Source organism: Chinchilla lanigera, unplaced genomic scaffold, assembly GCF_000276665.1.
Source record: "Chinchilla lanigera isolate Chin_1 unplaced genomic scaffold, ChiLan1.0 scaffold00093, whole genome shotgun sequence".
NCBI lineage: Eukaryota > Metazoa > Chordata > Mammalia > Rodentia > Chinchillidae > Chinchilla > Chinchilla lanigera.
Window position 1 is genome coordinate 3,945,824 of NW_004955494.1, and position 25,235 is coordinate 3,971,058.

General features: G+C 43.2%; 1 protein-coding gene across 1 annotated transcript in view; it reads left to right on the forward strand.

Moving 5' to 3' along the window:
* The window catches only part of Zc3hav1 (zinc finger CCCH-type, antiviral 1), a 59,992-nt gene that overhangs the window by 20,346 nt on the left and 14,411 nt on the right, over window positions 1–25,235 (forward strand). The window contains exons 2-8 of the mRNA XM_005405449.2: window positions 5,662–5,797; window positions 9,549–9,801; window positions 13,170–13,904; window positions 14,651–14,749; window positions 15,846–15,966; window positions 18,245–18,419; window positions 24,587–24,707. Of these exons, the coding sequence (XP_005405506.1) occupies window positions 5,662–5,797; window positions 9,549–9,801; window positions 13,170–13,904; window positions 14,651–14,749; window positions 15,846–15,966; window positions 18,245–18,419; window positions 24,587–24,707 (1,640 nt within the window). The remainder of the gene's footprint in view (window positions 1–5,661; window positions 5,798–9,548; window positions 9,802–13,169; window positions 13,905–14,650; window positions 14,750–15,845; window positions 15,967–18,244; window positions 18,420–24,586; window positions 24,708–25,235) is intronic.

Consider the following 25,235-nt stretch of genomic DNA (forward strand, 5'->3'; position numbering starts at 1 on the left):
TTGAAGACACGAAACAGAAAATTCTAATAGTGGTCAATAATTATAATAATTCTATGGGTGGTGTTGACAGAGGTGACCAACATCTAACAAGCCATCCTGTAATCAAACACTGAGAGAAAATACTATTATAAAATGTTTATGCACCTCTGGACCAAACAATGTGGAACGCATTTGTTACTTATTTAAAACAAGAGAGTTCAAAAAGTCATTTACAATTTAGATTAGGTCTAATAGACTGAATAATTGAAAAACACGGCATAGCTAAATGCCAATGAGGATGTCTATCATTGATGTCTTCACCTTTATGTTGAACACATAAGGGGTCTTCAACATAGAAGTGGGTAGAAATTTTATTGAAATTACACCATCCACAGGGAAATAAAAGCAGAGGCCAACACAACAGTGTAATGTGTGTTGTTCAAAGAAAGATAATAATGTGAAAAGAATTTGGAAAGGGACTAGATACTACTGTCCAGATTGTAGTGTTGTGTTGTGTATTGAATGTTTTATGATATGCTATACATAGAAAAGTTATTGAGTAAATTTGACAGAATTGTCATTTTAAAATTTCCTGTTATAAAAATTAATGGAAAATATGCAACTTTTGGTCATCCTATATTTAAATAATTGGTCTGGTGAGTGCTTAACCCTGAACATATCCTTTTTATCAGCTGATCGTCTGCAATGACCATCACAAATACTTTCGATCGGTTTAGCCTCTCCACCGCACTGCGTGTATGATTTATGCCCCTTTACACTGCTGCTACTCTGATGTCAATTTTTCATTCAGTAATGGGGAACAGTGGCTTCAGTAATCCACAATGGCATTTTTCTTCTTTTTGGTTTGGAAAAGTCTCAGATCTGCTTGTTTTGGGTTAGTTTTCCAGATTAGGTGTTTTTTTTTTTGTTGTTTTGTTTTTCCTTATTTGTGGAGATCTGGATTCAGGGAGCAGATCTTCCTCTTATCTGAGTTACCTTTGAAGTTTCATTTTATTGGGCCTCAGTTTCCCAAAGTAAGAATATTGTGACTACTGAGGGAAGTAACAGCTGTAAAGTTCCTGTCACTCCATAAATGTGTAGCATTAGTTTCTGTACTTCCAACCACAGAGAAGCTGAGCACAGAGCACCCTGCCTTTGCTACTGATCAGTGTGCTGAAATGAGGGTGGAGAGGCTGACCTTTAAGAAGCTGCCGAAGGAGGTCTGTGGAGTGACGGGGAGGGTGAGGGCAGGGCCAGGCCAAAGATGGATAGAGGCGGACCTTGTGGATTCCGCAACATGAGCATCATAAATTGTGGAGGAGTTCGTAGTTTGCCTGAGAGCCGAGATGAGAAATGAGAAGGCTGTCAGATAGGCAGTAAGGACCCAGCCAGCACCGCTCCTCTGGGCTCGAGCACCTTGGTTGGGCTTGGGGAAGCCTTGCTACTTGGGGTTGGCTTGGCTCCAAATCCAGGGTGTATGAACAGGAGCCAAGGGAAAAGCAAAGATGAGCCGAGGGCAGAAGCTGTCGGGGTGCGGTGTTTCAGGGAGGTCATTTTCAGATCGGTATCAATGAGAACATTAATGGCAGTGGCCATGAAGCGAGAGTGATGCCTCATGGGAAATGCGGCTCCTACACATCTGGTCACGCCATGTGGGGGGGGCGGATTCCGCTTTGGGCTACCCTGGAGAGGGTTACTTTCGAGGGCCTTTCCCACTGTCGGAGTCTCTTCCGACCCCTCTCCCTGGGGCTGGGGGGTGAGCAAGAGGGGGCCGTCCTCCAGCTGCTGAAGATTCTGGATGGTGGAGACCGGTGCGAGCAGTGTCTGAAACCACAGAGCAGAACCTGAAAGGAAGAGAGGTGAGGCCAGGCTTATCAAGGTGGCCAGAGACACCAGAAAGCCAGGGTCACTGGCAGAGAACGGGAGAAGAGGACCCGCCTGGGGGGTGGCTAGGACCGAGGTTGTCCTCCAGCTGGAGCAGCTGCCCTTGACCTCTCTTAAGAGATTCTTCTGAGAAGTTTGAAGACACTTCCTGAGGGTTTCAGATACAGTTTACACACAGGCAATAACGTTTGTATAAGCGGCTTTTAAAGATTAATTCTTAGAGAATCATTTTTGCCTAGATGTTTACATTTTTGCAAATTCCATAATTTCAACAAAATCATTTTGCATTTCTGTATACCAGTGGCGAACAACTGAAAGATAATACTAGCAGTGGATAATATTTTATATTTGGGAACTGAAAGCTAACTATTAAAAGAATAATTTTAATCGAAAACAAGAGAAACAAAACAAAGTTTGAATAAATGGAAAGAAGCAGAAGATTTAACATAGTTAGGATGATGCCTAGTTAGTATACAATGTAATTATGGATTTAACAGAAATAAAATGATTGTTATGTTACTTTGTGGCAACTGACAACCTCTAATAAGATTTCTATGGAGAAAATCATAGTTAAGTACACTAAAGAGTTTTTTGGAAAGGTATAAGCCTTTATGATATGATATCTTATAAATTACTGTTAATATTTAAAATGTGACATAAAGGACATTTAAATTATATGGTGTTGGATTTAAAGCAAAATAGTTTGATAAAAAACAGTAGGGATCCTGATAGTTGTAAACTTGGTAAAAAGTTAATGTACAATTATCTAGAATACAAAATAATAAGAAAGGAATCATATTTAATCATTGTAATTGAGAAAGATTGACATAAAACACTTCTGTTCCCCTTTGACATCATTTATCATTGTGAGCTTCAGAGGTTTTAAAGAATTAGGGCTGAAAATAACTCTTGAAGGGAGACAGAATGGCATATGATAGTTATCTAGCTGTGGAGGATGAATTAATTTTGCATGTATTAAATAGTACCTAGGGGCCAGGGATATGGCTCAGCAGCATAAGCACCTGTCTGGCAAGGATTAAGGTCCTGAGTTCAATTTCCGGTACCAAAAAAAAAAAAAAAAAAAAAAAAAAAAAAAAAAAAAATTAAAAATTAAAAATAAATAAATAGTACCTAAATTGTAAGGTGCTGAACATACAAATATTCAGCAACAACAAACTTGATCAATTCTTGACTTCAAAAAAGGAAAAAATGTGAAATTGTTTGTAATAAATAAGGCTGATAAAGATTAATATTTAAGAAAATATAAAGAACAACTACAAGTCTGTAGGTTAATATATTTTCTCCATTAGATAGTTTTTGTGTGTGTGTGTCTGTTTGAGACAGTGTTTCACTATACAGTTCAGGCTGGCCTTGAACTCACTTTGTAGCCCAGGCTGGTTTCAAACTCACAAAGATCCTCCTGCCTCAGCCTCCTGAGTGCTGGGATTCCAGGCTTGCACCACCATGCCCGGTTTAGTTATTGCGTCTGTTTGTTTTGAGACAAGGTCTTGCTATGTAGTTCAGGTTCACCTTTAACTCACTATGTAGCCCACACTGGCCTTAAATTCGTGGAGATCCTTCTGCCTCAGCCTCCAGTACTGGGATTATAAGCATGCATCACCATGCCTGGCTAGATAAATAAAGGATGTAAATAAATAGTAATATATACTTAAAAAAAAAGATCAGGGGATATTTCCTTCTTGCTAATAATAGAAATGTGAATTAATAAAAGCATAAGCTTTACTTACTGAAGTAGCAAAAGTGACAAAACTCAGTCTTAATGTGCTGGTAGGGAAACAGACACACTCCTAGATTGCTGGTATGTGCAGTGGGTCAAAATGAAACACAAGCTGCCAAGAAAATGACTGTGTCCTTTGAAGCAATATTGCCAAGCGAATAAATCGCAGGAAAATAATGTAAAAGGAGAAAGGTTACTGTACCAAGACCATTGTAGTCACAGTATTTATGTTGTGAAAACCTGGCCATTAGCCTGCCTGACAATTTGACAATGATAGTGCAGCTAGAACAAATTAATATGCCATCATATTTTTTTTTTTTTTTTTTTGGTTTTTCTCCGGTACCAGGAACCAAACTCACGACCTTGCGCTTGCCAGGCAGGCGCTTTTGCCGCTGAGCTAAATCCCCAGCCCCGCCATCATATTAATAATTGTTAAACCCAAGGACTTTGGTGATATCATATGTAGGTATGTGAGTTAAAGAGTAAAGTGATTGTGCTATGTTGACGTTAATAACAGCTATCAGGGTTTCTCAAGCTAAATCAATCCTCCTCAGACTTCAAAGTGATAAATCAAGTATTCAGTTGCCATATATGGTTTCCATTTTGGAAAACTGACAACCTCTAATAAGATTTCTGAACTACATCCTGAACTACATAGCAAGACTCTGTCTCAAACAAACAAACAAACAAACAAATAAATAAATCTCTTTCAATTTTCTTTTCTTTTTTTTTTTGAGACAGGTTCTTGCTATGCAGTTCAGATTGGCCTTGAACTCACTATGTAGCAGCCCAGGTTGGCCTCAAACTCATGTTGATCCTCCTGCCTCAGCCTCCTGAGTGCTGGGATTACAGGCATGAACCACCACTCCCGGCTCTCTCTTTTAATTTTCTAAGAAAAAGCTTATGGCATAAGAGGTGATTGTGAGGGAAGCTGAAAGGAAGATCTTAAGAAAAATGTATATTAGTCCATGTTTGCAGTACATAATGATTACATTCATTGTGAGTTGGTGCGTGTACCTGACACACCTTAATTCTTTTTATATCCCTTTCTCTCCCTCTCTGAAAGCTCAAATTATATAGAATGATTCCATCATCACAGAAAATTCTGTTGGACAGTGTTAACGTAAATCATTAAAGTCCTAAAATAGAGGAGGTTTTCCATCTTTTTCTGTAGTTTGGATATACAATTAAGAGTCTGTTTTCATTTCTTTATAGTCACAGGTATACGGGTGTACATTGGTATATAACTCAGAGGAGATATGGCAATGAATAATTTTGTGTAATTAAAATGTTGGGTAAGGGAATTGTCTTACTGACTTTAATTTCTCAATGGGCAGTCATTTCTAAGACAGGTAGATTGGTTTTGGTTTCTTTTTTTCTTTTTATCTTTCTGAGCTATACACAAATGATAATGGATTTTGGGGAGATAATGTTCAAAGAAGTATTGCAATAATTAAAGTCAGCTGTGGATATATACGTATATAATTTGTGAAGAAAATACATCCCTATCTTGATCTATCTGCTCTATAAATGCAACTTTTTTTTCCTTTTCTATGCTTTATATTCATTCATTCATTCAGGTGTTTACTAGGCCTGGCCCTAGGAGTACTCACTCACATCAGTCTTACTATTTTTTTTTTTTTTTTGGTTTTTCTCCGGTACTGGGAACCGAACTCACGACCTTGTGCTTGCCAGGCAGGCGCTTTTGCCGCTGAGCTAAATCCCCAGCCCCTCACATCAGTCTTAAATGTATCTTTCTAATTTGTATTCTTGGGGCCAGGCATGGAGGTGCGCACCTGTGATCCCAGCACTCAGGAGGCTGAAGCAAGAGGATTGCCACGAGTTTGAGGCCAGCCTGGGCTACACTGTGAATTTAAGGCCAGTCCGAAACACACAGTGAGACCCTGTCTCAAAACAAAACAGTTGTACTCTTTGAGCAGGCCCAACCTGTATGAGTGACCCAGGGGTATGGTATTGACTTTTGATGAGTGAACATTTTATGGACGATTTTGTTTTCCTCTGTGAAGCAGAAACATGTCAATGGTAACTTTTTCTTCTAGGAATGTATGCAAGTATTCTCATGAGGTTCTCTCAGAAGACAATTTCCGGGTCCTCAAAAATCACGAACTGTCTGGACTAAACCAAGAGCAACTAGCAGTGCTCCTCGTCCAAAATGACCCATTTTTCATGCCCGAGGTAAGTGTCATGATTGCCCCGTGCTCTCAGCAGGGAGAGTGTCACTCATGGCATTGTATCACTGATGTGCTGGTGGAGGTGTGGGAGAAAGCTCAAGTCAGCAGCAGCGCCCTGCAGTTGGTGGTCAAGGCTGTTGCTGAGTGTCCTAAAAGACTCCAGCAGCTTCCCTCCTCCTTGAGGATGAATAAGAATTTAAATCTGGATGCCCTTTGTGCTAGGCTGCTAGGGAGCCCCTGGGTGGCCTCTTGGGAAGAGGTGGCCTTTGCCCTGAAGTTTGGCAGATGACAGGGGAGATGAAGGTACCGGCTCTGCTGTTTTGTCAGACTCTCTCACCCCACCCCTACAATAGAGTGAAATAAACTATACTTTTATTTCCCTACCACTTGACAGGTGACATGAGGAGTCCACAGTCTAGCGCACAGGCCTGCCGCCTGTTTTTATAGATAAAGGGTCATTGGAATGCAGCCACACCTGTTTGCTGATGTACTATGACTGTGATTATGTCATCAGGACAACTTGGGTAGTAGCAGCAAAGCCAGAATGGCCTGCAAAGGCTAGAATATTTACTGTGCAGGCCTTTACAGGATGACCTGTCAAGTTATGGTCTTGTCTCAGTGAGGTCGAGCAGGCAGCTGGATCATCCAAGCACTCGGGCCTGTAGGTCAGATCTGTCATCTTCAAAATGGGGCTTCCATCTCCAGATACACAACTGAGCTCATTTGTCACTATTTTCTAGCTGATTGGAGCATAGAGAGGAAGTAAGGGGAAGATGAACTTACTTTTTAGCTAGCGCATCTGCTTATATTTCATTGGCTGTAGCTTTTCACGTGCTCATGCTTAGCTGAAAGGAAGGCTGGGAAATGTAGTTTCCGGCTGGACAGCCATTTGTCTACCTAAAACTTCGGAACTTCTATTACTAGAAGAAAAATGGGAACACTGGTGAATAACTAAGTCTTATCTAGATAGGTGTAGAGACTTACATTCAGAGGATGCTGTTTAAAGCTTGAATCCAGCCTGAGAAAAACCCCTGCAGGTGGACATGTTAGCCTCGTACTGAAAGAGAGGTATAGAGACGCATCCTGGATGGAGTGACTGGAGGGATTGGGACTCTGTGAGTGAGGCTGGGATTCAGATGTTATTTTATACCCGACAAGATAGCTCAGGTGATTTCTTGAGGGTTAAATACTTTTTTTATTCTGAACTTAGTGTGTTTTTCTGACCACTTAAAGACCTTGTGATACCAGGTGTGGTGACAAATACCTGTAATCCCAGCACTCAGGAGGCTGAGGCAGGAGGATCGACATGAGTTTGAGGCCAACCTGGGCTGCTACATAGTGAGTTCAAGGCCATCCTGAACTACATAGCAAGACTCTGTCTCAAACAAACAAACAAACAAATAAATAAATCTCTTTCAATTTTCTTTTCTTTTTTTTTTTGAGACAGGTTCAGTGAGAATCATCAGCATCAGTTTCCATTCGGAAATACTGAGCAAGAGGTCTTCAGAGGAATATTTACCTTGAGGGGGGGGCGATGGGCAGAATATCTTCCTGGCACTTTAGCAGGGGGTCAGCCAGAGTGCAGGTAGTTTAACAAGACTTGTTTCAGGCTGGTTCTTGAAAAGGGAAGAATTATTATTGCAGATTAACACTGCTGTTTGGGGCCTGGGGATATAGCTCAGCGGTACAAGCGCCTACTTGGCGAGCGCGTGGTCCCAAGTTCGATTCCTGCTACCAAAAAAACCCCAAATATTGTTGTTTGGGCCTATTGAACTTTTGTCAGCAGGGGTGTTAGGGGAGAGGGCTTGGTCCCCCCGTCTCTCTCATGAACTACCTATGACCTTGGACAGACATCGAACCCTTTGTACACCACCCTATTTGTTGTTTTGCATTCTTTCAATTGAGACTTGGGTTAAATGCTAAAGGCAGCAGTGGACAAGATGTACTTCCTACCTTAAAAAAAAACTTAAAATAGTCACATCTTTCGAATCAGCCTTGCCCTATGACAGGGGTGGTAAGCTTGTGTCACACGTGCCACAACGGGCCGTTTGCAGCATTGAAAACTCGAAAAGGTTCACCATCGCTGACCCATGAGGACATAAAAACATCAGGCAAACTTTTATGTAAAGTTGTAAAACTAAAATGTGCTTATTGAAGGAAGAAATGACTTCATTTATCTTAGGTGAATTGAGGTAGGCACCATCTTGCTTCGACATTAGCATGGTAGTGGGCGTACTAACCAAAGCATTGTTTGTGAAGTTCTGAATTTTTCTCCAGGACACCGGTTCTCCAAGTTGAGCATGCATTAAAATAAGCTGGAGGGGACCAGGGATGTAGCTCAGCAGCATAAGTGTCTGCCTGGCAAGCACAAGGTTCTGAGTTCAATTCCTAGTACCAAAGCAAAAAAAAGATTTAATAAAATAAGCTGGAGTCTTGTTAAAGCACAGATTTGGGGACCCCACTGCTGCTGCTTCTGGGCTGTAACAAATGACCCAATGGTGCTGACAGTGCCTGGTCCTGGGACTACACTTTGAGAACTGGCGGTCTAGAGTTTAGAATCTGAGTAGTGGGCTCCACGGCAATTTTATCTGTTTGAACCTGGCTTTAGACGCTATCTTCGTAGCTAAGTCATTGTTCTTGAGTTTGGATTCATGTCTGTACCACGTAGACAAATCGTGGGAAGAATGTTGATCTGGTCTACAGAGAGCCTTCGAGAATAACCTACAAATGTTTTTATCTTTTTTTAAAATTTTTTTTTTTTTTTTTTTTTTTTTGTTTTTCTGGTTTTTCTCCGGTACCGGGAACCGAACTCACGGCCTTGCGCTTGCCAGGCAGGCGCTTTGCCGCTGAGCTAAATCCCCAGCCCCAAATGTTTTTATCTTTAAAATGCGTGAAGCTCAGTTTTTTACTAATCATACTGGTTTCCTCATTTGTAGTTTGAAGATGTGTGCCGCGCCTTCTGTCTTGCACAACACAGCCGCACATTGTGTTAGTCTGCTTAACCATGTGATTGAGGTGAACCAGCCAGATGTTTTGCTCTTGTTAGAGGAAAGGAAACCGAAACCAAGAGTAGGTCCCTTGGTTGCCCAGCTGCTGCTAGAGCCTCAGACTTTAAAAAAGCCACATCCTTGTGGCTAAGGAGATATAGCTCAGTGGTGCAGCACCTGCCTGGCAAGCCCAAGGTCCTGAGTTCAATTCCCGGTACCAAAAAAATGAAATAAAAATAAAAAAATAAAAAGCATCCTTTAGTCCTGCACCCTAGCGTCTGGACCCAGTGGTAGTATTCGACCTTTCAGAAGGAACTACATCTCTGTAGAGCTAGATATGTAGATACATCTATCTAGATAAAAATAGGAGGTCATTTGAGAAACTTCACATTCTGCTTAGCAGAGAACAAATTCCAGATTCCTGAACAGCTGCCCATAAGACACAACTACTTGCAAACTAAGTTGATATCCAAAACTAGACCGTCCTTTTTGGGTGCCTTTATACTATAGAACTCATTTGGCATCCTGTTTGCGGTCAGTACTCTCCCAAGGATTAACCAAGTTCATCACTATCTTTTATTTAGTGTGTGGACCTCTTCCACCTCCAGATAAATCGAGTGCATTTTATCAAAGATTGTGGAACACTCTTTTTTCCCTTTGTACATTTGTTTGCCATAGAATTTTTTGTGTACTTAAACCTTCTTTAGTGAATGTGTGGCAGATACAAGAAGGTGTTTTTCCCTCTGCTGTTATTTCTCTCTTCTGTAGATATGCAAAAGTTATAAAGGAGAGGGTCGAAAACAGATCTGTAACCAGCAACCGCCATGTGAAAGACTCCACATATGCGAACACTTCACGCAGGGGAACTGTAGCTACCCCAACTGCCTCAGATCTCATAACCTGATGGATAGAAAGGTGCTGGCCATCATGAGGGATCATGGGCTGAGCCCCGACGTGGTCCAGAACATCCAAGACATCTGCAACAGCAAGCACATGCGGAAGAACCCTCCTGGGTCCAAAAGTAAGTGGTTCTGCCTTTGAATTGCATGTACTTTTGAATGAAGGGAGATCACAAGGAAAGAAAAAAACAGCATCTACAATGTTTCTACTTTACCACATAAAATGCCTTCATTTTCCTTCCCAAAGCCTGTCCCAATATATACATTGTTTTAATATATTCGTAGTACTATATAAGGTGTGATTGAAAATGACAGTGAGTGTTTAAATTTAAACTTTTATTACAGTGAAAGACACGTTACCATAAACTCCCTCAAAATACGCCCCCCTCCAACACACTTAGCCCATAGTTCTTGCCACTTTCTGAAGCAGGTCTGGCAGTCCTCTTTCATGAGTGTCTTTAGTGATGCAGTCGTGGCTGCGTAAGTGTCCTGAACTGATTCAGAATGTTTACCTTTTATGGGTAACTGAGTTGATTCCCAGTACCAAAAAAAATTTGATATGATTCCGTTTATTGGTTCTTGGTACTATTTCCTATGCAACTGGTGCTCTGTTCAGAAAGTCCTTACCTATTGCCTATGACTTCAAGAGTTTTACCCATGGTTTTTCAGAAGATGAAGTGTTTCTGTTTTAACATTTAGTTCTTTAGCTGGGCATAGTGTCACACAGCTGTAATCCCAGCACTTGGGATCCTGAGGCATGAAAATTGCTATGAGTTTGAGTCTACCCTGGGCTACACAGTGAGTTCAAGACTAGCCTAAACTATAGTGACACTCTGTCTCAAAAAAAAATTGTTCTTTAATTTTTTTTTTTTTGTATCAGGAATTGAACTCAGGGGCTTACACTTGTTTTTGCCCCATTTTGATTTCAGTTTAATGCATGGTGTGAGATAGGGGTCTAGATTCAGTCTTCCTCATGTGGATAGCCAGTTTTCCCAACACGATTTATTAAAGAGGCTATCTTCTTTCAGTGTATGTTTTTGGCCCCTTTGTCAACGATAAATAGCTCAATATGCCTGAGGCTGTTTCATCATCCTCTCCTCTGTTTTATTGATCCACCTTATAAAAAGTCTGTTTTTATGCTGGTACCATGCTGACATTATCATCATAGCTTTGTGATACAACTTTAAGTCTGGGATTGTGGTTCCTCCCATTGTGTTCTCACCCAGGATTGCTTTTGCTGTCCTGGGTCTCCTCTGGTTCCATATGAATTTTAGGATTGTTTGACCTTGAACTCATAGAGATCCTCCAGCCTTAGCCTACCAAGGTCTGGGACTACAGGCGTATGCCACCATATCTGCCTAAGATTTTCTACATTTTGGCTATCTGAATAATGCTACTGTGAACATAGGTGTGTAAATATATCATTGAAACTCTGCTTTCAGTTCTTTTGGGAATGTAATCAGAAGTGGGATTGCGGCGCTGGGGATTTAGCTCAGCGGCAAAGCGCTTGCCTGGCAAGTGCAAGGTCGTGAGTTAGGTTCCCGGTACCGGAGAAAAACCAAAACCAAAAAAAAAAAAAAAAAAGAAGTGGGATTGCTGGATTCAATGGTAATTCCATATTTAGTTTTTTTCTGGAGCTGCCATACTGTTTTACTATTTTGCATTTCCACCAGTAATGTACAAAGGTTCAAATTTCTCCACATCCTTTTTTCCCCGGATCATTTTCTGATTTTTTATAATGACCATATTAATAGGTGTGAAGTGATACCATTTCTTAAATATTTTCTTCTGTATAATGGCCTTAATTTCAAATTTTTAAATGTCTTTATGAAGTGGAGTAGAAGAGGAGATTTTATGAAGCAGATAGATCACATGGTAGTGGGGTGCACACCTTTAGTTCCAGCTCCTTGGGAGGCTGACGGGGAGGATCACTTGAGCTTGGGCATCAGAGACCTGTCTGGGCCCCATAGTGAGGCCCCTATTTCAAAAACCAAACCAAAACAAAATGTGATGAACAATTACACTGCCCTTGTATTTATCAAATGTTTGTGGCTTCCAAGGGACTTTCACCAAAGTATCATTCTTTCTCACCATAAAACCATGCAGAAATACAGATTTTATTATTATTATTATTATTATTATTATTATTATTATTATTAGGTACCGGGAATTGAACTCAGGACCTTGCACTTGCCAAGCAAGTGCTGTGCCACTGAGATACAGTATTAATCAGTCTCTCTTATGGGATAAGAAAGGGCGACTCAGAAATTTTAAGCAACCTTTATTGTAAGCAGCTTTGAATCATTTTTAGAAAAATGAAGGGTGAGGTGATGAGCGAGCACAGCCGTTTCCGGGACCTCTAGAGAGGAGCGGAGCAGCACGTTCAGAGTCCACACCACCCGCTTCCCCCACACCATGCCCCTCCCCGACACCACAGGGCTCTTTGAGCAGGAACATCCGGACGGGCCATTTTTGGTGTGGTTTCACAATGTGTACCAGAGAATCTGTATTATCATTTCTAGTTCATCAGTGAGTTAACAATTCTGTTGACAGCGAGATGTTTGCTTTTACTATGTTACTGTTTCCCCTTGGTTTGGGTGGAAAAGAACTCCATCCCCAATAGCACAACGTGCACACTCACACGTACACACACACATGTGTGCACACATCTTCATGAGCACAGAGGCAGGCGTTGCAGATGCACCCATGCTTCAGACACAGCTGTGTGCATCTTTCACAGCTCTCCCCCCATAAACCTCTCTCTCTCTCTGTCTCTCTCTCTCTCTCTCTCTCTCTCTCACACACACACACACACACACTCTACACACTCCATGCATACAACATACTCACACCTTCCTTCCTGCTTCCAGGCAGGCGTGAGTCATTCAGGTTCTGGAAAGGCGACTGCTTTGTTCACTTTGACTTTGGCTATTAAGCTTGGGTGTTGGGGAATTACCTGAAGCAATCTGGGAAACTTCTAGTTTAAATGAACTCATATCTTGAGAATGTGGTTTCATTTTCCATTTTATTTTAAGTGTTGTGAACACTTAGATGATCAAGTATAGCCATGTACACTTAGATGATCAAGACAACAGCTAAGTAATTTTTGGAGAAGTCTTCCTCGTTTGCCTTACTCCGTCTCCTCATTCACCATAGCAGTGAAAGCTGACTCAGGACAAGAGGTAGTGGACAGTCCCACCTGCAGGTTGTGGGTGAGGGCCTCCCCGAGTCCCAGGAGAGAAACAGGAGAATACGAAGTCACACCACTCATCCCAGGCTCCAGAATGCTGGTCCCTGCCGTGCAGACTGCATGTAGGATTCCTACTTCGGCTTCATCATAACCGCCCTTTCGCAAGATTTTCATGCACCCAACTAGGACGAGTCTCTTGATAGTATTTGGATGGCAAGGCCGGAAACTAAAGAGAAATGGTGGCAGGAATGCAGTCCCTTCGAGTGTGGTTTTCATTCTTGTTTTGTCTTCTCTTTTCAGCTCCTGCGCACCGTAGAGGTGGGGCAGGGAGAGGAAGGAGCAAGAGTAGAGACCGAGTCTCTCAGGACAGCAAGGAGTTCCCTTTCACCTCAGCTCACAAGTTGGGCACTCCCAGTCCGGATGGCACCAGCAGCAGAGCTGCCCTGGAGGACAGGGCTATCGACGACCTCACCCGAAAGTTAACGTTTCTGGAGAATACGGCTCTCGCCCAGCTGTCCTCAGTCTCGTCTAAGGCTTCTGGTCTCGGAGGACCGGGTCAAGTGGGAGCGAGTCCGAGGTTCTCAGAGAATGGCCTTCCAGAGGACCTCTTTTATAGCAATAAAAGCAATCCTGCCTCGAATTCCACCTCGGCCTCTAACAGGAAGAGCTCCCCATCCTGGCTGAATGTTCAGGGCACTGGGAAGGAGAGTGCACTCTTTCCGAGTCAAGCTGTGCCTGGTTCGCCTCTTGATTCTACACAAACATCCAAAGCCATAAGCTCCAGAATGCCGATGGGAGTGCTTTCATCAGACCACGTAAACATCAAGGGCAAGAGTGGGACTCCAGACACCCGGCAAGTCCCTCTTTTCAATAATACTCATGATGGAGTGGCCATGAACATGAATTTTGGAATGATACCCAATGGCCAGAGAGAAATAGCACTACCAAGTTATCACCAGGACAGCAGAGCTACTCCCCTGGATCACCAGATTGGCAGCATTATCAGTGATGACCCTGGAGTGGCATTTCCGAATGGTAAATACAGAGGGAAGACCTTTTGGGCTGGTAAATCTGTCTATAAGGCACCAAATGGCTCTGGTCATGCGGATGAAACTTGTCATATAGATAATGCTACTAATTTTGGTTTAAAAACAGCATCATGGGTGGGGGGTGCATTTTATCCTGAAAGTCAGAGTGCAGGAAGCCAGGCCCCAGCCTCTGCTGGGGAAACCTCTGACACATGCACAAGTCCATAGGCTGCCTTGTCTCCTCCGCCTTCCTCAGGCACCAGAGATGCAGCCCATGAGACTGAGAGTCAGAACTCTGCCCAGGCCTCTGTTAGCTCTGCCAGTGAGCTCTTGAGGAGGACCCCAGAGTAGGTCCCCACTCAGGGTAGGTCCCTCAATAAAGGGGATGCCCACATCTGCAGTCGACAGCAGAGTGGCGTAGCTGGGAGCTCTTCCTTTAAGGATGAAGGGTTTGGTTAGCACTGGTGAGGAAGACAAAGAGGACTTGCTGGGAGAACCACATGCCGTGAGCGCTGAGAACAGGAGAACTAGTTAGGCTCTAGTTTAAGAAATAAACACAACTTGCATGTGGCCCTAGTGTCCATGTTTCATTTTCTGGAGGGTCTGTCTGGGCCTTCAGGGGCAAGGCACAAATCCCAGGAGTTTTCTTGAACATGGCCCTCACTTCATGATTCCTTCCTGTGAGGAGACTTTGTTTTCATGTTTGATTTAAATGTGAAGATCACCATACATGCATCCTCTTTTGTTTTGTAGATTCCGTATCTGATGTTGCAAGTACCACATCTAAGACGGGTAATCATGGCACAAAGGACATTTGTGTAGATTATCTGCATAACTGTTGTCAACTTAACAGTGAGTACTATAAGCTTTCTGTAAGCCTCTACCTCTTGGCCACTGTGAATAATCCTGCTGTGAACATAGGCATGGAAGTATATGCTCAAGGCCTGCTTTCATGTATGTTGGATAAATACCCGGATGTGGAATTGCTGGGTCATATGATAATTCATTCTTTAGTTTTTGGATGTACCATTTCCCGTTGTGGCTGGACCATTTGTCTTTCTCACTGGCAAAGCAGAAAGGTTCCCATCAGCGCACATTCTTCTCTCCCTTCCCCTCTCCCTCCCTCCTCCATCCTAATAGGGTGTGAGGCAGGGATCAGGATGAGTGCATCTTCCCTTTTGATTAGCTACATCTCAAGCAGTGCGCTTCCTATGGATTTCCCTGTGACATCCTTTTTATGTTAAAGTAGTTGCACTTCTTTTGAACATTTCAAAAAGCAATTTAAATATAGTAAGTTTGGAAAATAGAACTCTTTTTGGCGTCTTTGAATGATGGGCTTGTAAGACTGATCCCTTATCCAGTGAACATTCATTTTCATGACAGTCTTTAGCATGCTCAGCCTTGTGCCAATCACACAAGAAAAAGAGTGAAGCAGTTTTCTTTAGTGTTTATAATTAAGCTGGGACATCAAAACAGCCACAAAAAACTGCACAAAATAGATAAATACATCATATTAAGCCCAAACTATATTTTGGCTAAGGGAATGCAAAATCCGGGTCAGAGCACAATAGCGGGAGATTAGTTGGGGGAATTGCTTTGGAAGAGGTGCAGTTTTAGGCCCGGGTTTCAAGGAAATAGAAGTGGTTGCCTGTGTTGGAGGGCATCTTGTCTTACCGTGGTCCCTTGGGGAGGGCACACAAAGGCTACCTGTACCTTTAGAAATAGCGCAGACTAGGTAGGGAGTGGGGAATTTCTGTTTCTGGATTCATTCCCAAGGGTAATAAAGCATCCTGAGTGGTGGACATGGGGCACAGCAAACAGGGACCTGCATGAACAAAGGGACAGGTGGGAAACCCCAGGAGAGTGGGGAAGACAAATCCTCAGTGAACTTGGCTGAGTGGATCAGAATCCCCCAAACGGCCCTGAGATCTTCTTTCTGTCTTTGTAGGCAGCTGCAGCAAAATTCACTTCCACCTACCCTACCAGTGGCAGGTGTTGACACACACTTGGGTGGACTTACCGAACATGGAGAAGATTGAGAAGGCCTACTGTGACCCCCAGAACTTCATGTGAGTGGGTGACTGCACTGGGGTTACGAGATTCGCGTCATCAAAAGAAAGCAGAGTGTTAGGCTTACGGGGCAAACATCTGGCTGCCTCTAGGGATTCTGAACTCACTTGCTGACTCAAGTCAATTAACAGTGGTGATTATTTGTTTAGTTGCTGTCTGTCAGTGAGTCATGCAGAAAAGCACAGTGCAGAGGTCAGTTCATGGTCTTCTTAACCCGTGACAGAACCTTGGAATGCACCGAGGGGTTTAGAACAAACGAGCCTTTGGCTTAGTTTAGTAATTGTTAAGTATGAGTTGAGTAATTCCATGTAGTTCTAGCACAGAAATGTGTTGTGAGCTCTAGCATTTTCTACTTTCCTTATGCCAGCTCTTTATTCTGGAGGTGCTTAAGTGGAGGATACTTTACATTTCTGCTCCCTTGGGGGCTGAAATGGTGATACTTGCATGACCACATTTTGTTACGATGTGCAGGAATATAGGATGCATCATCATTTTACAAGGGAATTCTGTGTGTGTTGGGGGATATCTGCATACTTTGCATCCTGTGCACACTTTAGTAAGCTGTCAATGGAGGTTGTGTATTGCTGCATTCTGTCAGTAGAGGGTGGTATCAGCTGTTCCCTTATTTTTAGGTTCGAATCTCCAGCCCCCCCCCCCCAAATACAGTAGTTCCTCAACTTTGAAACTCCAGGTTGACATTGGGGCCAGATAATTACTTGCTGCTGGGAAGTGGCCGGTAGTCTACCAGGTCTCTATCCTTGATTCTAGTAAGCACTACCCTCCCTACCCCACCTGAATGTCCCTGGATATGGTCAGATGTCCCCAGGGGTCAACATTAATCTGACTGATCCAAGAGATCTTACTTACAGTAGTAACCCACAAACGTTCCTGCTTTGGGACTCTTTAACATTCTTAAAATATATTAAGGGTTTCCAAGACTTTCTGTTTATGTGAATTGTGGATATCAAGATCTATCATATTAATAATTAGAACTGAGAAAAATTAAATTTTCATGGATCCACTTAGTGACAGCAGTAAGCTCATCACACATTAACATAAATAGCGTTTCTATAGAAGTAGGTGTATATAATTATGTGCCTACATGTAAATAACTGTAACAACGACTGTTCTCTGAAACAAAAAGCGTTATGGAGAAGTGTGTCATAGGTTTATATTTTTGGACATCTCCTAATGGCTGCCTTAATAGAAGGCAAGTGGATTCTCATATCTCATTCTTTAGTCAATCTGTCATGAAACTGTATTTCATTCAGCCTCTAGAAAACTTGTGCAGTAACGACAGTAACAAAGCAAAGAGGACAAATAATGGCTTGATATTATTATGAAAATGACTTTGACCTTGCCAGTTCTCTTAAAGAGCCTTAGACCACACTTTGGTAACTAGTCAGATAATTGTAAATAATTTTCAAAATTGACCTAAGGAGTTTCCAACTTGCTTTCTAATATTGAGCCCATCAGTTATTTTGTGGGCAGTTTTATTTGTGGATATATTTTAAGGAAACAATGCATTTTGTGACACCCTTAAATATGGGATGTAGGCAAGTTACTTGAGCTCTCTGCGTTTCAGTTTTTCTTTTAAATGTGATACCTGGAGCTGTAGGAAGAAAAGTTAAGACTTTATTTACAGCATTAAAAACAAAGGAAAGAAAACTTTAACATCTTTCTCGGTCCTAAAACATTAATTGTGGGGCTGGGGATGTAGTTCAGCGGTATAGAAACTGCCTAGCAAGCGTGAGGCCCTGGGTTCAATTCCCGGTACCAAAAAAAAGTTAATTCTGCATAATTGTTATGGAAGTGTAGACTGTTGTGTTAATTTTTTTTTTTTTTTTTATTGTTGAGACAAACTATCTGACACCCAAAGTTAAAAGGGGAAAAGGTTATTTGGCCCTACAGTTTGTAGAGGTATCAGTCCATAATTGGCTCCAAGGCAGGGCTATATAGCAGACAGGCACTAAAGAGGAGAACTAGTTCATGGCAGGCAGAAGGCAGCAAAGCAACAAGGGACGACCACAGCTCTTTCTGTCCCTTATATATTATCCAGGCTATGTAGGGCAGGCAGCACTCACACCCTTAATCCTAGTGCCCTTGATCCTAGCATTGCACCAGGAATTAATCTCAGCATCACACATTCTAGATCCAGCCACCTCTGAAAAAGCCCCATCTATGTCCACATGAGGCTTTGAGGGGACATCTAGACACAAACTGTAACAACTGTAGAAGTGGATGTCAATGAAGCATTTTGTTACTTTTCTATCTCAGGATTTTAATAGGAAATCATACAGTTGATTTCCAGAAAATGACTTACAGTGTTAGGCCCATGCGACGCTTGTCTACCCCTTCATCTGGCACGAACCAGGCCAATTCTGTCTTCACCACCAAGTGGATTTGGTATTGGAATAATGAAAGTGGCAAATGGATTCCATATGGGGAAGGGGTGAGTACCATTCTTCCTTGCGGGCGGCTCTTGTTCAAACTTGCTGATTTAAAAATAAAAATCTATTAATAGAATATTTGAAGTAAGGAGGAACTTTTTTGTTTGTTTTTTGCTCTATATACAGCTGTATTTACATTTTTTTTAGCAAGCATATTCTTCGATTGTAATTGGGAACCGAAACTTTTATTGGTACTAGGGGTTGAACTCAGAGCCTGCGCATTGAGTTACGTGCCCAGGGCTTACAGTATTTTTTCATTTTGAGACAGGATCTTGCTAAGTTGCCCCAGGCTAGGCTGAAATTTACAGTCCTCTTGTCTCACCCTCCTAGAAGGCTAAGATTAATAGATATGTGCCACCCTGCTCTGCTTACTAATTATTTTTAAGGAACCCCTTTAGACCTGAGTTGGCTATATGGCCCCTTTCCTCACTATCAGGGATAGAATAAAACCTTGAGATAGCTGTGTATTAACAATGAATGTGGAGGGGCCAGAGATATAGCTCAGTAGCACAAGCACCACTCTAGCAAGTGTGTGAGTTTGATTCTTGGTATTCCACCCCCCCAAAAAAACAAAACAAAACAAACAAACAAAAAACAATAAATGTTGAGCCAGGCATGATGGTGCACACCAGTAATCCCAGCACTTGGGAGGCTGAGGTAGGAGCAACTCTTGAGTTCAAGGGAAGACCAGGGTACATAATGAGTTCAAGGTCAGTATGAACTCCATAACGAGAACCTGTATCAACCTGTCCTCCAAAAACAGAAAGAAAAAAAAAAATCACAGAGACTACTGCTTTGAGCCTATCCTTGAGTCAAAATTCTTAACACCCATAACCTAAAGAAGAGATTTATCTTAGCTTATAGTTTCAGAGGGTTCTGTCCATGGTTGGTTGGCTCCAGGGCAGAAATGGTAAGTTGGAAGGGCATAATGGAGGAGAGCTGCTCAGCCCATGGAGGCTGGAAGCAGAGAGAGAGGGAATGAACCAGAGACAAAGAGACACCCTTTGGGGTCACACCTCCAGTGAACACTCCAACCAGGTGCCACCTCCTGATTGCACACTCGGCAATAAGCAACTCATCAAAGGATGAATCTGCTTGAGTACAGAGCACCGCTGTGATTCATCTGCCTTCCAAAAGCCCACCTCTGAATAGTGAGACATTGGGGGATCATTTTAGAGCTAAACCATAATAGCCAACAAAAGAGGGTAAGAGAGCAAAGTTAGACCAACAGGGAGGATGGGATGGTTAACTGTACCAGAGGATGTGTTAATTTGTTCAAGCAATGTCTGGCATAGGTAGTCACCTGTATTTAGTCAGTTTGAATTTAAAGGACTAGAACTAGAAGATTCTAGGATAGAAGTTTAGAATTCTAGGATAGAATTCTAGGATAGAAATTTTAGATAAACTGAGCTGCTATCCTGCATGAGCATCCCTTCATTTTTTTTTTTATTTTATTTTAAAGCAAAAACACCACCAAAATTTCAGAACAAGATAATAGAAGAGTAACAATGGTTAACACATTGTGTATTGTTATCTCTAAATTATTACTTATAGTACAAGATATACGCTTTTTTTTTTATACTGGGAATTGAACTCAGGACCTTGTGCTTTCCGGCCAGGCAATGTGCCACTGAGCTATATCACCAGCCCAAGATATACAGATTTAATTGTCCAAACAATGTTAGCACAAACCTTTCTTTTCAATGAACTAAGAGAAATTAATAGTGTAACTATCTTAACTATCATATATGTATATATTATATAATATATATATATATATATATATATATATATATATTACTTTTCCCTTCCCTCTTTTGTCCTTTCCCCCATCTAGCTTCTCTTTCTTTTTGAACAGTTTCTTACCATTTTACAATATCTGCTGTACATTTTGGATGTCATTTATTCTTTCAGCTTCTTACACTAGGGAGACAATATGATGTGAAATAAACTAGACCATGTAGTATGGTCTCGAGTTGTACCCTTGTACTTATAAAAATCTCCAGTTTACCCTTTGTGACTGAGTAGTACTCCACTGTATGAAAACACCACACCTTTTTTATCCATTCCTTGGTTGATGGCCATTTGTTTCTAAGACCCAGTTATTACAAATTGTAAATTAGCAACTGAGTTTATCCCATAGATTAATGTGTGATGGTCCAAGTTTGCAGTTCCTTGGTTTGACTCAGTGTACAGGTTGGACTACTTAGAGAACACAGTCTCCTCTGTAGCCTTCAGACAGTGCCCCGTAGGTTTTCTTCCTTGTGGCTGAACTGTTAATCAGAGTTGGGCAACTGAGAGTCCTAGGTGAGGAACTTCTGTTGTAGGATCTTAGGGTGCAAACATTTTTACTAACATAAGGTAGGCGGAGTTCCCTGACACAAGCTTTCTGGAAGGTAGAATGGGGATCTTTTATGGAAGTGGAGATGCTTAACCAGGACTTGGACCTAGGTGGAGGGTGGACATGGAGATGTATTAAAGCGATGACTGCAGGGATGGGCAGCTGGGCAGCGGTGGTGTAGGACAGTGGGAAGGGTGGGCCCTGGTAGTCACCGGGTGTGCATCAGGGCGGACACGCAGTCCCAGGTCCTTGCAGAGCTTTACCAGCACACAGCTTGACTCGGGAGCTGTGGAACTCATGTGGGGAAACAGCAGAATCCCCAGAGCAGGGCAAGCTGCAGCTCTGGAAAGTCAAGATCAAAGCAATAACTGAGACACAGGACAAAAGCCAAGACCTGGTTACTACAGCTGAGGTATAAATCCAAGTCGTGTGGGAGAATAAATAACTGAAGGCTCAACCCTTCAGTCATTCTTTCCCTCCTGCAGAACTGGGCTGCTGTAGCCTACGCTGGGACACATTACAGCTTTTATTTTATTTTTTTTTATTTTTATTTTTTTGTTTTTGTTTTTGTTTTTCTCCGGTACCGGGAACCGAACTCACGACCTTGCGCTTGCCAGGCAGGCGCTTTGCCGCTGAGCTAAATCCCCAGCCCCTACAGCTTTTAAATGAATGGTAGCCGAAAGGAAGCATCTCGTAAGGTTTTCATTACCTGTCACTTAGGAGCAAGAGATAGCTCTGTCTGGGGAGATTTCCAAGGAGCGAGGGCCAGCTCAGCACAGACACAATCAGAATAGCTTGCAGAAGAGATACCTGGTAGTTGATCTGCACAGCACACAGGTATAAAAGAGAAGAAAGGCTCCTCACACTTGGAGAGCTGGCTCCTGACAGAGACCCTCTCAGTCAGCTGTGTGACCTGTCACACAGCTGTGATATCCAAGTGCCCGTGTCCTGTTAGCCCGTACGAGTGATGCATGAGCAAACCAGTGTGTGTATCAGTCAGTGTCTGAGACTCATCTGTGATGTGGACTCAGCCAGGGGAAACATAACCCATGAGAACTTTGCCACATATCAGAGTCTAGGGACGTCGCAAGTGCAGTGTGAGGGCAAAGCCAGGAGGAGCTGATTGGAGCCGTTTGGGCCATGCGGATACCCAGTCGATGATCTTCCAGTCCTGGGCAATCTGGTGTGACAGCCCACAGCCTCATGTGGCTATTTCATTTTAAACTCAAATAAAATCAAGAATTCAGTCCCACTAGTTGGTTGCACCAGTGACATTTTAAGTGCTCCACAGCACATACAGCCAGGCAACTGAAGGAGTGAAAAATAAGCCACTCTGGCACCTTGACTATTCTGAGTTAAAGGCACTTGAAAATCAGTAGGTGCGAGAAGATTACTCTGATCTATTTTGTAAAAGCAGAGGGTGAAATTGTGGAGGAAAAGACACCCTTCCTACACCAGGAGCCATGTTCTTATGGCCAAGGCGGGACCCCACAGCTGAGGGAAATCTGCACAGACAAACCCTGTCAACGAGTCCTTCTCATCCCGGACACCTCTCCACCCAGCTGACTGCCCTAGCCAATGCCCTCTTTCCCCGTCACATTTCCGTAACTTACTGCTCTGTGGCACTCACTAAGTGCTCATCCCTAACTGTCTCTGGGTCATTTCCTCCTGAGGGCTCCCATGCCATGTACAATTTGGGTGACAAGTTTGTATGCTTTTTTCTTCTGGATTTACCCTAGGTCAGTTAAATTCCCAGGTCCAGCTGAGAAACTCACAGTCACATGGGACAGCACAGAGAACATTTCCACCATTGCAGAATGTTCTAGAAGCAGCTCCAGCCTTGACCCTAGAGCCTTGCTAGTCAAAGTGACATTCAAAAACCAGCAGTATTGATAGCATCTTGGAGCTGTTGAAATGTGGAGCCCCAAACCCTTCACCCACTTCCTCTGAATTATATTGTTTGTTTGGGTACCGAGAATTGAACTCATGACCTCAGGCTTGCCAGGCAAGCACTTATGCCACTGAGCTATATCCCTGGCCCTTCTCTGAATTATAATCTGCACTTGAACCTGGTCTCTGGATAACTCAGAGGGACGTCAGAGTTTGAAAGACTGTGGCATGTTATGCCAGGGTTCTACAGAGCTGAGGAAATCTGCACAGACAAACCCTGTCTGTCAGGGCAGGAGGTAGATACAAGACTTCAGCGCTAGAGACAAGAAATCCCTAAGCCCGTAAGTGTTGGCTGCTCTTTGGGCCAGAGAAGGCAGATAGTTTAGCAGCCCTCATCTGACCATGGCTACCATCTCCCTTCCAGTCTTCCCTGGCAATAGACATCTTCATGGTATGACCTGCGGGGTGCTGTAGGTTAGAAAGTTCTTCCAAAGTCTTCCACTCTTTGTCCTGGTTCCTCCTCTGAGACACAGTCAGCTTTACTCTGCTTTGCCCTGTGTGCACATGTTTGAACACAGCTTCTCTGCTCCAACCATGCTCTGTCAGTGAAGGAGACCAGCTCGGACTCTTCTCCACCCAATTTTCCTTGGGCGCTTTCGTTCTGGGCCCTTCCCTCCCATGCAGAAGGCAGTTCCCTTTGGGAGAGGTGGGCGAGGGTGCAGCAGAAAGCTGGAGAGTCTGGAATATCATCAAGGGACCGTGAGTCCCTCCTCAGCATGGATGCCACCAGGATTTCGCCGCATGATCCCCTCTATTCTAGTTTATGAGAAACAAGCATTTCACCGCCTTGAAATGTTGGGAACCCCTGCTGCTAGGGCCTTACATCCAGTCTGCCGTGGTCTGCCGCCCTTGTCACAGGGCAGAGTGCAGTGGCGGCATAGCCTGCCCCCTCGATAGATCAACACCCCTCCCCTTGCCCCCACCATCCTGATGCTCAAGTCCCTCATAGATGCCTTGAAATGAGACTTTTACAGCTTTGTTTTCCTGAATATTCTTCACTCCTTTATCATAGCCCCTCTCAGGGGCAAGTTCAAGTTCGTTTTCATTTTTTAAAATGAAAAACTTTTTAATCCATTTTAATTTTTATTGATGCATGTCTGCTCAGGAGGAGCTGGTGCACATACATAACACGCCTTACTTCTCTTTTCACTCCCTACCCTCCTCTCCTACCCTGCTCCTTCCATATATCTTGGTCTCCTTCCCATTTGCAGAAGCTCTCTCTCCTTTTTTTAAATCCCAATTCTTTTTTGCCCATTTCCTTCCCCTCTGCCCCCTCCTGCCTCCATCTCTAGCTCCCCTTACCATCTGAAAAAAAAAAAAAAAAACCTTCCCCATTTCCTATTATCTACCTTTTCCTTTGCTCTTTTTTCCAAGTTCAGGTGCAGTATAATCAACCGGCTGGAAGCTCAATTGTTTTATTTACTTACTCTGGTTGGGGAAACACGGAAAGGGTAGGTCACTTATGTTTGGAGCCCAGCACACCTGTTGGAGCTGAGACAAGAAGTCCAAGGTCTTCTTTCACCTGCCTTCACTACAGCTCTAAATGTGCTGAGCTAAAACGGCCTACAAGGGCTTGTTTCTTGAAGTGTGGAGTGCTGGGTTCTGTTAGGGGCAGGTGCACACAGGCATCACACCAGGGGCTGTGCAAAGGTTGAAATCTGGGTGTGGTGGCGCACGCCTGTAATCCCAGCACTTGGGAGGCCGAGGCAGGATTGTGGCAAGTTCAAGGTCAGCCTGGGCTACACAGCGAGATCCTGTCTCAAAAAGCACCCCCCAAAGGAGCCACGGCTGAAAGCAGACTAAATAAGATGTAGCAGTAGAGGTTTCCCAAAGGCCTACCCTGATGATGTTTTCTTTCTTTTTTTTTTTTTAAATTAGAGCAACAACCAGCCAGGTTCCGATGTGGACTCTTCCTACCTGGAGTCTTTCTTTCAGAGCTGTCCTAGGGGAGTAGTACCGTTCCAGGCGGGTGTTCAGAACTACGAGCTGAGCTTCCAGGGTGAGTCGTGTGAGCAGCGTTTGTCAGTGTTGTGTGTCAGTGGAACACAGCGAACCTTGAGGGAGTGGGGATGTTGGGCTCACTTAGCAAGGGGAGCGCCATGGATGTCAGACCTGTGTTTAGAGCCCTGGCTCTGAGGGACACTTGCTGCACCCCTGAGGAAGGACACCCAGCCTGCCCTGCCCCAGCACCCTCATCTAGAAAAGCAGAGGATGACAGGCAGTAGCTCTGGGGACCACTTCGGCTCTGCTGGCTTGAGCTGATTCTTGGGGAGAAAGCTGAACTTTCAGATGCTGAAGAACACAGTGGTGGTCATGAGGCTTTGGGTACCTTCAGAGCTTTAGAAACTTGCTGTTCCTCTTAGGCTTGTTCATCTAGGCTGATAGTTCCATCCATCACATTGGCTAAAGTACTCTGTCTTCTGCTATATTAACTTTTTTTTTGTACTGGAAATTGAACTCAGGACCCTGTGCTTGCCAGACAGGTGCTGTGCCTCTGAGCTATATCCCCAGCTCCTGCTGTATTAAC